At 35.6% G+C, this 16,040-nt stretch overlaps 1 protein-coding gene across 1 annotated transcript in view; it reads right to left on the reverse strand.

The window, feature by feature from the left end:
* LOC118740228 (serine/threonine-protein phosphatase rdgC-like) overlaps positions 1 to 16,040 on the reverse strand; it is a 45,183-nt gene that overhangs the window by 26,931 nt on the left and 2,212 nt on the right. Inside the window, exons 2-5 of the mRNA XM_036471725.1 lie at positions 14,089 to 14,256; positions 13,798 to 14,001; positions 12,752 to 12,901; positions 9,069 to 9,140 (exon numbers count right to left, since the gene is read on the reverse strand). Coding sequence (XP_036327618.1) covers positions 9,069 to 9,140; positions 12,752 to 12,901; positions 13,798 to 14,001; positions 14,089 to 14,256 — 594 coding nt within the window. The remainder of the gene's footprint in view (positions 1 to 9,068; positions 9,141 to 12,751; positions 12,902 to 13,797; positions 14,002 to 14,088; positions 14,257 to 16,040) is intronic.

Raw genomic sequence — 16,040 nt, forward strand, 5'->3', positions numbered from 1 at the left:
GACCCCAGGTATATCCGTTAGCGTTCGCAAATATTGGAGACAAAGGTCCCCAGCACCTTACTCATAGAGGACCTTCCCAACAGTAAGCCTACGGAGTTTATAGGCGACGCAACAAAACCAATTATACCGACATAGGACACACAGGCAGGCACCAACACTTATCACGGCCATAGAAGGACAGTATGACCCCTTGAGCATTTACCATTGGAAAAAAAAAAGGTTGCACGAAGTAACACTGCAAAGGGCGCACTTGCAACATTCGTCGCGAGGTAGTAAGGAGAAGGAAATACCAACACACTCACTCATACACATACAACTTCACTACATGCTATCGGTGAGAAACAGGCGCTGGGGAAACAACAACCACAGCACTACGACCAGCTGTGCTGAATACATAGTGAAAGAGCGGGTCAACGCCCGCTGCACAAGTCAATATACTTATTTATTCGCCCGTACATAAGAAGTAAAGTAAGCTGAAAATAGAGAGGAGTGGACCGATACTTACCAGCGTGGGAGTTTGCAGAGTTCCAGCGGGCTGAATCTGAGGGAGCGGAGTCGCATACATACATACGCGCATATGATAGTGCCATCAGCTGCAGCGCGATCGCCCAAGCGACGTTGAGGGAGAGCGACCTGCCAGCGCAGCAGCGCAGCAGCGCAGCTAGCTTACATATAGTTTTCTTATTTCCTTTTGCTTAACTTGGGTTTTTTTTTTGCTCTATGTCATTTCCTTTTGCTCTTTAATTCTTTCACAAATTCGCACGTAATTATGTAAACACTCCACGTGTTTAATCTATTGCCCAAAATTTTTTTTTGTTTTTTTGCCGGATTATTTTCGTACATTTTCAGTTGCTTTTTTTTATTTAATACTTATCGGTTTTTAATTACTTTCACTTAAATTTAATTTCCTTTTTGTTGGTTTAGGGTACCTGCTCCACAATTATACTTAAGCCGCACGGCCACTAGCAGGCTAGCTTATTGTAATCCCGGTTTTTTTTGCGAATTTTAGTTTGTGTAGTTTTTCTACACTAATTCATATTTTGTTTTTCTGCTTTCAAAGATCGCTTAAGGATAAGATTGCACGTTAATTTTTATTTTGTCTAGTTTTTATCCGCGATTTATTCCGGTATTCTTTTATTTTTAATATATTTTCAAAGAGGTAATGATTCGCTCGGCGCCCGCAAACACGAGCGAATGACAAAGATATTTGACAGCTCAGGCTTGTAGACACCAGCTGTGAGCCTATGTACATATGTATGCCAATAGGTTGCTTTCCAGCCATTTCCAGGGTCCTCTCCGCATGTTGGTACCATCATCGAGGGACTAATAAGGTGAGTGGAAAACCAATTTTATGCCTATATATATACGTATATACACATATGTACATACATATGCGAGGGACAAACCTCTTTCGGGTTTTGTTTTGATTTCGCTAATCTTAGTACTGAGTACGTGCGTTTGTTTGCATTTTTTTTTTTTCATTAATCGTATGTGCATATACAATTGCTACCTATCTGTATATAAAGAAAAAGGGTGTTCACGGTTGATTCGCAATTGGGAAGTAAAATTGCTAAGGAGTTTGGAAGTTTGAGTCGAAGGAAGTTTTTTTGTTGAATTTGAATTTTTATATATATATATATTTTTTTTTTTTTTTGAATTATTAATTCCTTTTTTTTCATGGTTGCACATAAATATTTTTATCTTTTGGTAATAAGAGTTCTTTTGCCTTTTGACATTATAAGTTAAGAATTGGTTGAAGTTTTCATTGAATTTAGATTTGTTGGTTTATTTTAATTTTTATTTATTATAAATAGGTCTCCTTTAATTAATATTTTGCGTTTATATACTATAACAATTTGAAATTCGTTTAGTTTTTTTTGGTTTTAGCTTTTAGAGTTTTTTTATTGTTTTCCATAAAATTTGAAATCTGAGTTAACTTGAATTTATGAATTTACTATTGTTAAATAGGGAATGCGGTTGAAGCTGTAAAATAAATTGTAAGCAAATGAACAAATATACGCGTGATTATTTCTGTTGTGATTGAAAGGTATTCGGTCAAAATGAAGTGGTGAGGTTTTCATTTTGGTGTGGGTGTTACACTAGGGCTTAAGAGGGGACGTGAGGGCGTTGACTAGGGAATGGACTGAGACAGAACTGATCGACGAATAGACAGACGTACTATGTCAGGCTAAGGGGGCGTTGCAGCAACATTAGGAGTCGGAGCAACGCCCATGGCTGCGTAAGCGAAATGCGCAAAGTGGGTGGGACGACTCCACCTGACAGGACGGGCCTCTTCTTCAGCTTTACTTCTCCTTCTTCTAATTTCTGTTAGTATTGCTGGTACTGATGCTCAGGCATGACAATCTTGTTTACGTAGGGTAGGTAAGGTGGGCGAAAATAACCCCCCCATCCGGCGAGCTAGCCTGGGCTTTGCCACCATGCCTGCGTACCGCCTCACCTTTGCCAACTGACACCCACGTAACATAATGCAAGATCGTTGTTTAACCACCGCTTACAAGCCAAACCAGGTGTAACATGTTTTTCTAAAGCTATTTCAAAATAATTCTTCATTTTCATTCCTTTGGCTATTTCAGAATTTGGAGAACCTGTAACACATCAGGGTTTTTCGAGATTTCAGTTTTCGTAATTCGTTTTGCTTTTTGCCAGGAATCAAAAATTACGAACAAAATTCTGTTTTCAAATTCAAATTTCGATTTCCTTTACACCTAGAAGTTGACCATTTCTGCTGGAAATCCTTATAGAAGGAGCTTTCTCTTTGCCTTTAAATAGGAAAAGAAGGGGGACAGTTTTGTGAAACAGGTTTTTGTCCCTATGAAAAAAATATTGCCCGCCAAGGCCCGATAGTTAACAAAATTACTATTTTTTGATATGTTTGCTAAAAAAAAATTTACCAAAAAGCCCCATGTGAAATGACTGAAACGAGTATAAAATCAAATGAAAATCACGAAAATGTGGTTTAAAATTAGAGTGCACACCATCTTCTTTCATACCAATTAGTTTTTTGGATATTGGTCCACAAAATCATAATAAATAAGGAAAAACATCAGGAATGTGAATATTCGCAACAAACCTAGTATGTACGTGCATAAGTCTCCTAATGGAACACTATCTCACCACTCACTTTATGTAACAACTCGAAACCGCAAGACCTTAAATTTACAAATATACAACTCTTTCGTGTCTTTCTAAATACTACCCCTTCGCTAGTTCTAACACATTTTCGAGCGATTTATAGCACCTATAACTGCATTTCCGTTACGGAAACCAATTCTTGTGCATAGTTTTCAGTTGCTTTTTCAAAATGCATGCACACGCATACACATGTATGTATGTATGTGTGTATGGATATGTGTATACGTGGAATTCAGTTCTTGAGGGGTGAATTCCAAACACTACAGAAGGGTTAAGGGTTTCGCGAATGCCGTTGACACAATTTACAAGTGACTTATAGCGGATGTTTGGCATTTGCGGACAACGCGGCGTAACAAAGCATTTCAAAAGCAGACTAAGGACCATTTTCTGAAGTAACCTTTAACTTTAAAGCTTGGTTGTGTCTAAAGTAATGAATTTTGTTATCAGTTTTAAATTGGTTTTCAACCAAGAAACATACCGATAATAGATGTGCTTTACTTTAGGCAAAGCGACCAGTAAATATAAAGTGAGCTCTAAATTAAAGGTACTTAAGAAACGGAAAAGATTGTCGTACATAATCAAAACGAGCTCATTTGAAAGGGCAATCTTTCTGCTATAACGGGGGTATGTTTACTTATTTTATCTTAGTAACTTCTTGCATGGTTCAAAAACCGTGAAATAATTAAAAACTGCGATTTTCCAAACCTCTTGCTGACCTCAAATACGCAGCAGATTTTTTATTTGCTATTCGTTTTGAAAACATATCAAAACTGGGTTTCAAAAGCCGCATAGTCCAAGCAAAGGTTACAAACACTGTGGATAATATGGAGCAAAATTTAATATCTCCATGTAAAAAAATTAGTTTTTAGTGCACTTTGGAACACCTTGCCGAGCCCTAAAATTGTTTTTGCTTATTATAGAAAACAAAATGCGGAAATCGCGATTTAAACGTAGTTGTTGAATAGATATTCTGCCGAAATCCACAATAAAATCAAAGTTCTTTAACTTTGGACCTAAAATTGCCACACCCATTTCTAAAAGATTCTGCTGGCGTTATTCTGCCGAAATCGACAAATAAATGCTTCATTGTGTTAACCTTAGTCCTAATATGGCCACGCCTATTTCTATGTGTTTAACGCTGTAAGAAAAACTTTTCGCGAACAAAAATTTCTCCTGGATGGGTATTTTACCGGAATCTGCAATAAAATTTGAATTTTTAAAAAGATATGTTTTTGACACATTGCTAGACAATTTGAACTCTTCCATATTTATTATTGTAATACTTTCTAGTGCTGAAACTTGCTTTGTTAATAATTTTTTTTTATTAAAAGCAAATACTTTTAAGGAAATTTGTCAAATAAAAAATCTCCGAAGTCCAATTATCCCCAAAGGCTTGGCAACACATTACTCATACGCCCTGTACTACGGACAACTGCATTCATGCAACCTACTACACATCCATACATACATACACAGTGCAATAGAATGAAAACGAATGACCGTAAAATATATTCAACTCCAAGCACAGTACATCTCACACATTGCGGCAATCAATCAATCAGTCACACCTGTTGCTCAGCACACACCACCTTGAACTTTGGCGCTGACCTGGAGGACAATTAATTTGCATACATTTATATGCATTTCAATTTGCATTTCCAATTTGTTAAACGACTCTACTACAGTAATACTATTTTGATAATGGCTGCCGCTGTCAGTCCCTGCAGTGCTGGCCATTACAACTGCAACGGATGTGATTCCAATCAGAGTGTCCACAGTGTTGTCACGTACAATACTAGCTATAGTAATATCCAATTAAAATTCAACACTGCATATCAGAAAAGACAACCATGGCAGTTGACCATATGGTAATTTTTTTTATATTTTTTCCTTTTACTTTTCGCTTCTGTTTAAGAAAAAATTTATGCAAACATTTATGGCATATTTTATTTGATTATTTGCTGCTGAAAACGTGTGGCAGGTATTCAGCTACACAGCGGTAAGTTGCAGCACTATTTTATTTATTACTGTCGTTCGCTCGCTGCAGTTGGTAGGAGCTCGCGCGTGTATTTGTGTGTGTGTGTGTGCTGCTCATATTTTACCATGTGAAACCATAAAGTTTTATGAGCGCAAAATGCAAGTGTTTTGCGGATAAATTACCCGTTCTTAATGCAGAACGCGTATGCGCTTGCTTGTATTGGTTGCAAAGAGAATTTCGTGTATACTCACACATATATGGACAAATACGAGGGTCACTAAATCATTTGATTAAATCTGACGTTGCATTGCAAAAGTTGATAATTTCTAAGTGAAACTTCTTTAGCGGTGGTTGGCTGGTTGGAAGCAAATTGGCGAATTTAACGGAAATGATGCACAGGAAATGGTTCCAATAGAAACAAGATCTGCTTAAATTAATTATTAAATTAAATTTTTGTATTAATTTAACATAAACGTGCTAAGAATAAGATTCAGATTAAGAATTAAAGTAACGGTTAGTACGAATATAGATGAAGAAAAGGATAAAAAAGATTATAAAAATAAAAACAAATACAAATATGCGTAAGGATCAAAGCAAAAATGAAGATTAAGGTAATTTTAAACACTTTAAGGCAAAGGTGAAAGGGAATATGTAAAAATAGATAAAAATATGAGGAAAGAGATGAGGATGAAGATCGATATTGTTATCGACATAATAATCGATATTGTTATCGGTATAATAATCGATATTGTTATCGGTATGATAATCGATCTTTTTATCGATACAATTATCGACAAATTAACCGATTTTGCAATCGTTTTAGTTTTCGTTATGTTTATCGATATTGTTATGAGTTTAATTGAGCTTGTTTAAGCATGAAAAGTTCAGTTTCAACATTTCAAAAAATACGGTACAGCTGTTCTCGAGTTTTGCGAACAGAAGAGAACCGCATTCAAAATATACACTTTAGAGCAAAAGTGAGCACATTGTGGTTTTTGTTAAATATTTTCAAGGATTGTTAAGTTTAAATATGTTTGTTATTTTTTATAAACAATTGGTTTAACCAAAACCATATAAATCGAACTTTCAGTTTTTATACAGAGTACAGGAAAATTCAACAAAATTTCTTATGGAATTTTCAACTGTGTAATGCGAAGTTTTAGAAAGTACGTTGCGTAGTTTTTCGCCCATACACTTATAGTCTGTTGGGTAGCAATTCTCAACCGGATGACTTTTTTTTTTGTTTTTTTTTATATGGCTTTTTCCGGGTATTTTATACAACAAGTGCAATTTATAAAATATGGCGTTGATTTTTAAATTTTTTTTTGCAAACGGTCTTACGCATTTTCATCCATATGAAATTCACGTTTACTTGGGAAAAAAAGCCGTAAAAAAAAAATTATTAAAATTCAACTCGATTGTTTCCCTTTTAAAACTTACACTTCGTTAGATTAAATTCTATGGGCTATAGATTACTGCATATACAAAAATTTCCTAAGCTCTGTATAAAAAAAAAGGTTTGATTTAGTATATGGTTTTGTATAAAGCATGACCTATATTTTTATTAGAAAATAAGAGAGAGGCTTTACAACCCTTGGAAATATTTAACAAAAACCACCAAGTACTCACTTTTGCTCTATAGAGTATATCAGCATAGGTAACAAATTAAATATGTTTTCTAACTCAACTTTATCCTGTAAAAAATATATGAATAATTTTTTAAATAATTCCAGACATCTGAGACAAATTACAAGTAATTTTCAAAAAAGTGCAAGCAAGTGAATAAAAAACTAGAGATTAAAAAAACGGAGTGAACAGTTCCACAAGAAATTTCATTTAAAAAACTTGAAATCACTTCATATTTAGGCTCTTGTCCACGGCAACCCTTTTGCCCCACTTTTTTCACACGCACAACATTTTGGTGTACTTACAAATTCATAAAAGTTTGTTTGCCGTTATTTTACGTCGAAAACTTTTCCGACTTTACGACGTCCTCTGAATTTCCTAATAGAGTAAAAACGCAAGAAATCTATCTCGTTAGACCGAAATAAGGTCAAAACTTGTAGTACATATTTTATCTTTAACCATGAGAGACCTCCCATTTTGATCCCCAGCGAGTAGTAATCGATTAAAAATCGAAATATCTAGTTTATTGGTCTTAAAATAGGACCAAGTGAACTTATTTTATTTGACCGCTTTTATCGCTCCGACCACTTGCCAAAGGGAGGACTCTCTTATTCTACACTCTGTGAGATCTCCTATCAAGTTCTGGTGATAATTTTTACTGAAACGCCTCTGAGTATTCTAATACTTGTGAGAAGAGTGAAGTTATTCTCTATGTCGGAAAAGCTATTCGTTAGGTATGAAATCATGATATCATCCTGATTTTCGGAATAGCTTGCTGAAGGCAAGAAGAAACGCTAACACGGTAAGTAGGTATGTATGTCGCGTTATATTGAACCCAAATAAAATCGCCCTACAGAAAATTGAAAGAATCATGGAGATTAAAAAACCCGCAAGCATGTGTCATAGGTAGCTAAATGCAAGTGACTGCAGCATGCCGTTAGGTGGTTCGCATAAACATACATACATATGTACGTACATCCTGGCATGCATACTCGCAGGCATGTACAAGCTGCACTTGCATTTAAGTAACACGTTTCTTTCGCTTGCACGAAGCTTTGAGTGGCATTAAAGGAAATCGTGACTAATTTCATGTGGCAGAAAGTAGCACGTAACAGCGCTGTATAGCAACTTAATATGTTGCACTACTCTCTGAAGCGCGGAGAGAGCTCACTAGCTTATGCTTTGGCGCATTTTGTGTGAACTTTCACTGCAGCTAGTTAAAGGGATATCTTGGAAAGCACATAGCTACGCTTACATAATTGGGTAATACAATTAAAGTTTACAACACACATAAATATATAAAAATAATTTAGCGTACTTCTGAGTGTACAAATTTTATTTTAAAACTTTGTTCCACTTTCGGTTTGCTGTTAAAATAACATTACTCAAAATAAACGCAGAGGGCCAGCAATGCATTGGTGTGATGGTTTTTATTTATTTACTTACTTTCATACCTATTAAAGTATCTAACGCATACATATGTACATGTATCGTTGTAAACAAGAAACGTCGATAAAGTCCATGATTTAAGCTTAACATAGCAGTCTTCTATTTAGTCTTTGTTTTTAAATCAACTCTGTTAAAAATCACTCATCATGGATAACCTTTAATTTAATCAAGACAAAGTCATCATTTTCCAAGGATAAGCAAAAAAAAAATGTAAATTGGGCGTCGTAACTTCATGTAAGATTATGAAGGGGCACTTCTGAACCCTGCTAAATTACATTTAAACCAGTAGAGAAGATGAACCCACGACAGTCGGATGTACGTAACCGGAACGACCCAGATTTATATCTGGCCAAGGACTGCCACTCCCTGCAACACTCCCTAAAAAGTCTTTGGGGAATTTGTATGCTGCTACAACAACAACTTCAACATGAACCCCAGTCCAGAGTCGGAGCCTCCGTGGTGGAGGCATTGTGCTAAATTGCTGGAGCCGACGACCTGTCAGCTGAGCTTGTGGAAAACTTTTACGGATCCACACATGCTTAACGATTGAAATCTAAGTTTTCTCTGCCCAATCGACAAAGATAACGACCCTCCACCCAACTACTACGAGATCAGCCTTCTTAACATGGCGGATAGCGGATATTTCTTGAAGAGAGCTGCTATCTTTTCAAACAACTTAATAACTGGTTGCTTCATTACATTTAAAAAAAGAGTGTAATGTTAGAACGAGCGTGTGTAAGATTGTGCCATTCTGATAAATTTTGTTTTTAATCCCCACAGTTTGTTTTTTCTCCTTTCTACTCAAACTCCATTCCATTTTATCGCAAAATGTCATTTTCTGATCAAAGCAATTCACACTTACCTGTTTCCATTCAATTTTATCGACGCCATCCTCGCCCGCCATCTCGATGGGTGGCCGCAAAATAGAGACATACTGTGCGCCGGTAAACATCGCAGCGCATCCACACGTAGACCAAATACAGTAGACGAGTAAATGAGAGACACGCGTAAGGTCATGCCGGAAAAAATGTGAAACGGAAGTGGTACGAAATGCAGGCGGCAACGTGCAATTTATGTGGAAGATAGAAATAAACAAAGTTAATCTTTGACTAATCAAGTGACGAGTATGAAGAAAACAAGCGCCAGTTAATGAATATGAAATATGTACGTAGATATATACACATGTAGTTAGTATTTCAGTAGAGTGAGGGTATTGATTTTAGGCGCCATTCTTTTACGGCTACAGTAATCTCAATTCCCTAAAAGTTGTTATAAGTACGTCATTCAAACGTTACATTGTGTTTAGAAGCGCAAATTAATTTTGATTAATTTTTGAACATAATGCTAGCTTTCCACTAGGCATTAAATGGCAAAACTTGTAATGAGAAAGTTGGTCATTAAAAAATAATCGTGTCATTCCGTTAAAAAAATTGTTCACTAAGTTCATTTCCACATGGCGTTTTTTAAATGGCACCAATTTTTAGTCATTTCAACGCCTAGTGGAAATTCGGCATAACAGCTATTGAGTTTGAAATTTCATTTACATATACTTTGTTGTGTCGCTTTGGCATATTCTCCTCCAAAATAGCTATAGCCAACAAACATCTATGAAAAGGATCTTCGTCGAACTGCTATATATAAAAATCCTTTTTCTTCTTTGGGTGGAGCCTTAAAAAATCGTGACAATGCCATTTAAATGTGGTTTAGATTACTTTCCCGTACCACAGCTTACCAATATAAGTACGTACATACATATATATATAAATGTGATAGTGCACACCACTTTTCTTTCTAAATTCTCCTCCACCTACGTAATTGCAACTCTATTGACTTGACTTTTTAAGCACTTATCCACTGGCATGTTCGTGCCGCATTACTTTGTTAGCATTTAAGTGGAGCTCAGTTTACTTGCTTCTTTTATTTCCTTATTAAATGTTTGCATGCGAAAGCTAGTTAACTTTTCCTAGTTTTTATTCAATTTCAATGTAAATGGCGGAAATGCGACGGGTCCATGCAATGTAGTAAATTGCAGTGGAAAAGACTGCTGCACAAGAGTTTTACGTTGCAACAGCAGATAAGCCATAGCTACTTTTAAAATAATAAATGCTAAATATTAAAAAAGTATTCGTGGAATTTCAGAAACTTTTTTAATGGTTCCAGTTGGCTATTGGTCACTTTAGGTTACACTTTAAAGAAAATGCAGATGCATTTAGATAACTAAGTGTTTTCGTTCTCGTCCCTGCCTCAAAAATAAATATGGGTTAGTTACACCGAAATGAATCTTAGGGCCAAGTTCACAGTACGTAGTTAACTCAGAATCAGCAGCTAACTACAGATTTTTGTACTGAAACTGTGTAGTTAACTGCCGATTCTGAGTTAACTACGCACTGTTAATTTGGCCCTTACTGACTCAACTGTTGCGAGTCAGACGCGCCGTTTTTGTTGGCTATAAAGAACGAGTAATCGGCCAGCCGACATGACACGCAGTTGGGCATGAATCAGTGATCTTTAAAGAGAAATTTAGTGAAAGGGTTGAAGATGTTCTCTTACAAAATGCAGACAAAGCAACGGCTGTCAGCCACAGGCCGCCAAGTCTGCGTAAACCGCACTCAATCATCCAGCGTCTCGACAACGACAAAACAACGTTTTCATCGAAAATTATAAATAAGCCACGAGGCTCATTTACATCTCTGTGAAAATTTGAATAAGCAGAATTATTGTATATGGGGCATCGAAAATCTGCGTGAAACCCACGACGTGCCATAACTCTCGCTCAAAGTTACTGCATAGTGTGCTGTTCATGCTGGAGGCGTGATCGGCCCTTATTTTTTCGAAAAGCATCAGCGCACACTTCGTTTTTGGAGGAGTTTCTTGAAGTTACGAGTCTATATAAAAAAACCTCAGACTGTTGAAGCTCTCAATGAGAATATCCGTGAGGAATGCGGAGAACCCATCGCCAGAAGATAGCTACCGCTATACCAGCATTCGATGTTTTTATATAGCTGGCATTTCTTAATATTTGTGTAACTTATTTTCTTTTCATTCCCGAGCGTGACATACACCTTAAATTTTCGAACCGACTACCGCTGTTGATTAATGATTGAAAAAATTCTTCTGTTTTTAAATTTTAATTTCTGAACTTTTTAACGCACAGAATTCGCATACATTGCAATCACAAAAACTGCATTTATTATTGAGGATTTTCTGTATGTATGTACATATCCTGCAGAGAAACCGCGGACTACTAGTGAATCAAATTTCTAGTTCCGTACTAGATCATTATCGCCAAAAACGAACCAGTTCGATAATAACAAAAATTTATGTTAACATTTTAACATCTTGCGACCGGCTGGAATCTAACCAATAACATCAAGCACCTCTGCAAACTTAGCTACAGCCAAAGGTATGTAACGAGCATTTCTTACAAAAATTATAACATATTTAATTTCAAATTGAAAATACATTTATTTGAAAATAATTTAAAATCGCACACACGGAAGAACCAAAAAGATTGAAAAATCATGATAACTTTTTCCTTGGTCTGTCGATTTTAGAACTAGTTCGGAACTGTCGAAAAATTCGCCAGTTGTTTGCATGCAAAAGAGATTTATCGCGAACCAGTACTGGGTCTAAATGTACTAGCAGCGCACCAGTTCAGAACTAGCGATTTTCCCCACAGGATATGTGTATGTGTGTACGCCAGCAGAATTAAGAAGACCCTTGCTTTTCATTAAATTGTCACTCATACGCAGTGTAGGTCATTGCACTCATTCACCGCTAATGCAGGCGCTTGGAGTCATACAAATGTAGGTAAGTACATATGTAACTGCGCGATATGTGTTCTACTTGTATAAGTCAGTAAAATTTTTTTGTGTGTTTGTTAGTACCTAAGGACTTCGACTCATGCATTAATTAGCTGACATTTCAATCCACTCCACATCCAACTTGCCTATGTTACTACATAGGTATGTATGTATGTATGTATGTATATTAATTACAACACTTTAAAATTAACAATGCGCCATTTGCAATTTTCTTTCAACGCATTGTCAAGCTTATCTTTGTGTTAATTGAAGGCAAGTAATTCACATGACAATGCCAATGAGTTCATTAAGCGCTGGCCAGGTACCAATTAAAGGCAAAGGGACAAACATTAATCGGGCAGTAGCAATAATTAGAGCAGCGGGATGGTAATAATGGCAATGAGCTGTAAGTATGTAGGTAAGTTAGCACAGTAGAGTAAAAATGTAGGGCGTGTGTTTATACGTAAGACGAGCTTTTAATGAGGTTAAACAAATTACTGTTAAAATTGACAGCGAGACAAACGCTAGGGAATTCATTAACGTAAAATCAATAAGTTGAACTTTCTTTGCGTTTTTTAAACTGTGTTCCCTAAAGTATGATGTCCCTTATCAGCATGTCTTCACAGGTCAACTTTTTATATACACTTTTCATTTGCCCGCATACTATGTGCGTGCATGTGGTTGATTTATATGTTACCACCTTTCTCCTGTTTTTCTTTTTATTATTAGCTCCTTGCCTCACCTTTCCTCTGTCGATACTTTTTATCATATCCAAATCAGTTGTATCGGAGATGCCGCCATGCACAATCAACACCCGATTGTTGACAATGGTTCCCAGAGGTAACCAGCGGTAGACTTCTTCAATCATTATCATCAATTTCTCAGCATTGCGCTGTGAGGTGAAGAAAAAAAAAATGTGTGTCTTAAAGAGAACAGTTTAACTAAGAATTAAAGCGTTTTGCTTATTTGTTTTTTTTTGTGCTTAAATACAGTGGCTCAAAAAAGTGTGCACGTGTTATATAAAATTAAGAAAATATTTAACAAATTTTCATCAAAATTTCGAGCGTATATTCTAATTTTTGTGTTATTAAATGCAAGTTTCAACCGGCTAAAAAATTTCGTTGATTTTTCGATTTTTTTTTTTGTGACTGCTTTCACGTTTTCTTTTTATATCTTTTTATAAGGGCTGTGCGATTATTCGATTACTCGAGCAAGTTGGTTAATCAATTGTTCGGTTAATCAATTACTCGAGTAATCAAGATTTTGATTACTCAAAACGATGATTAATCGAGTTACTTGAAATATGATTACTCAAAAAAAATAATTTTGCTCGTTAAAAGAGTTTGCATTGGAAAATGCTTATTTTCTTTTTTACATTCTGTATATGAAAAAAAATTTTCGTTTTAATTTTTGAAAACAGAAACGTTGTTTTTTAAAGTGTCAAGGAACTTTAACTCCTTTATACATATGTAAAGAGTTGAAATGTTGATTACTCATTTTACTCGAAATGTTGATTAATCATAAAGCAAATTACTCGAAATATTTTTGTTTTTGGTTAATCAAAAATCTTGATTACTCGAGTAACTGAACTTTTGAGTAATCATAACTTCTAATTAATCGAATAACTGAGTTATTAACTTTATGATTAATTAAAATTTTGAGTAATCAATTAATCGCACAGCCCTACTTTTTATATATAAAAATGTTTATGAATATAAAGAAAAATTAAAGAGTGTACACTTGTTTGTGTCACTGTATTTTCATTTCAACCTGATTGATCACACTTACACGATACTTCTGCTGCACTTCACGTATGAAACCGTAACGCGCATTCATCACTGAATCCTCGTGATTGCCGCGATTTAAATGCACAGCACCAGGAAATGCAAGAAAGCAGGACAGCAGCAGTAAGAAGACTTCAAGTCCCTTCTTGCCACGATCCACGAAATCACCATTGAAGATGTAGGGATTTTCGGTTGAAGGAAGACCATTCTGAAAATATTTAAATAGGAAAGGTTCAGATTAAACGTGGCATATATTTACATGTGTACATAAGACCGAATATTTATTCTAATTTACCTTATAGAAAATTACTAAAAGATCATCTAGTTTTCCATGTAAATCCCCAATGACGGTAACCTGCTTGGATATCGCCGTTGATGCTTGATTAAGATTTGGTAGCCTTTTTAATTTAAATGCAGCCTCTTTAAGTATACCACCCACATATTTGGCCAGTAAACGATCAGACTGTGAAAGAGCGATGCATAGAAAATACATATATGTATATAAATAAGAAATATTTGTTAAATTTCGATTTCAGATACGAAGTACTTTATTGCAAGAAATTACAATTTTTTTTTTTATTTTGTGGGGCTGGTTTATGTATCTCTAGAAATTACACATATGTACATCTGTAGTCCAGTCAAAGTAGAATACGACTGCTTTGAAGTTGTATATGCATATATATATTCTTGTAGACAAATAAATAATGTACAACTTTCGTTCTTCTATTCTAATGAAAACACTTATCGTTTTCGAGAAAACTGCAAGAGCGCTAAATTTTCTGACTTTTCAACTCAGATTAGTTTTTTAGCAAATCTGTGATCGATGGTGACTTTTCATAACCATTTGCTTAGCAATGGTTTACCTTACAGGCACGCCACTGCCCGGGGCTACCGCTCGCTCCTACGAAATGTACTGAACGAACGCCAATCTAACAACGACCATTTTGGTTGCCTTTACGAATAAAAAAAAATAAATTCCAATTCCAGCTTCCTTCACCACAACATTTATGGTTTTACACAAACCTTTTTGAGGGAGTCAAACACTTGGGCCTTATATTGGACAGAAAGCTTAACTGGTCCGAGAAAGCCATTACTGGCACAGTTTGACGGTGGTCCTTTGTTATATCTTGAATAAGAGTAAAATGCACTGAGTTACAGAGGGCAATTTGTATGCATATTACGGGTTCGCTACCCTCTACTCAAAGTAGAGCGCTTAAAATTATTCGCAACCTCCTCCCTGTATACAGGTCAAACTGCAGTAAGACAAAATACTCAGACAAAGTGAAGTGACATCCCCGTTGGATCAGTCCAGAATGATTGGCATGTGTCTCAAAACTCTTAAGCATCTAGTCTACTCCGTTTCTACTTTATTATTTTATAATCGTTTAAATACATGGATTCCCTTGTGGAACCACCAAACCCTAATCAAATTTTATCTCTACCTAAGTGAATTATTGTAAGCTTGCAACTATATTTTTTCCAAATTTAAGCGACCCAACGCCCCACGCAAAATAAATCTTTCCCTATAGATTTTATGTCACTTAGTCCGAATCAAAAGTGAAAACAATTTACATCGGTTTTTCTAACCCGAAAAAAACTTAACTCAAACCATAAAATATGGTCTCTGACGCTGGAGAAAAAAAAATAAAAAAATTTTAAATTAATTTTCCAAATTCGGATTCCACGACCCAAAGTCTCTAGAAATTTAGTGATCTAATTCGACTTAATTTATTAATGCTATCGATTTTATAAGGGTCCCCCACTCATTGCGTATTCATGGGGTTTTCAGAGGGCATATAGAAAATAGTTAATATTAGAAAATAGTTAACAATGGGGTACTATTATTGAAAGCTTCAAAGTTTTTTCATTTTATTTAGAAAAATCGTAGGGGGTGAGAGCTTAACATTTAAAAAATTTTTTGGACCACCCTAGTACAAATTCATCTTAATCATCATCAATTTGTAACAAGTAGCGACGATTTGTGATCACTTTTGGTACTTCTGTTACCCCCTATGGGCTATAGAGCTTCCAAAAATATTAAAGAATTAAAAAAATAAAAAAAGTTAAAAAATTAAAAAAAACTCATAAAAAATACTCTACCCTAATTGGTTCATGTTCAGGTCATAAAAGGATAAATAACTTAGGAAAATTTGTTTTTTTTTCAATGTCGCCTTCCTATTGCCCTCTCCTTAGTGTTTGTGCGAACAGGGCAATGAGAAGCTAACATTTTCCGGTAGAAAAGAAAAC

Source organism: Rhagoletis pomonella, unplaced genomic scaffold (genome assembly GCF_013731165.1).
Source record: "Rhagoletis pomonella isolate Grant_MI unplaced genomic scaffold, Rhpom_1.0 Rhpom_scaffold_00005, whole genome shotgun sequence".
NCBI lineage: Eukaryota > Metazoa > Arthropoda > Insecta > Diptera > Tephritidae > Rhagoletis > Rhagoletis pomonella.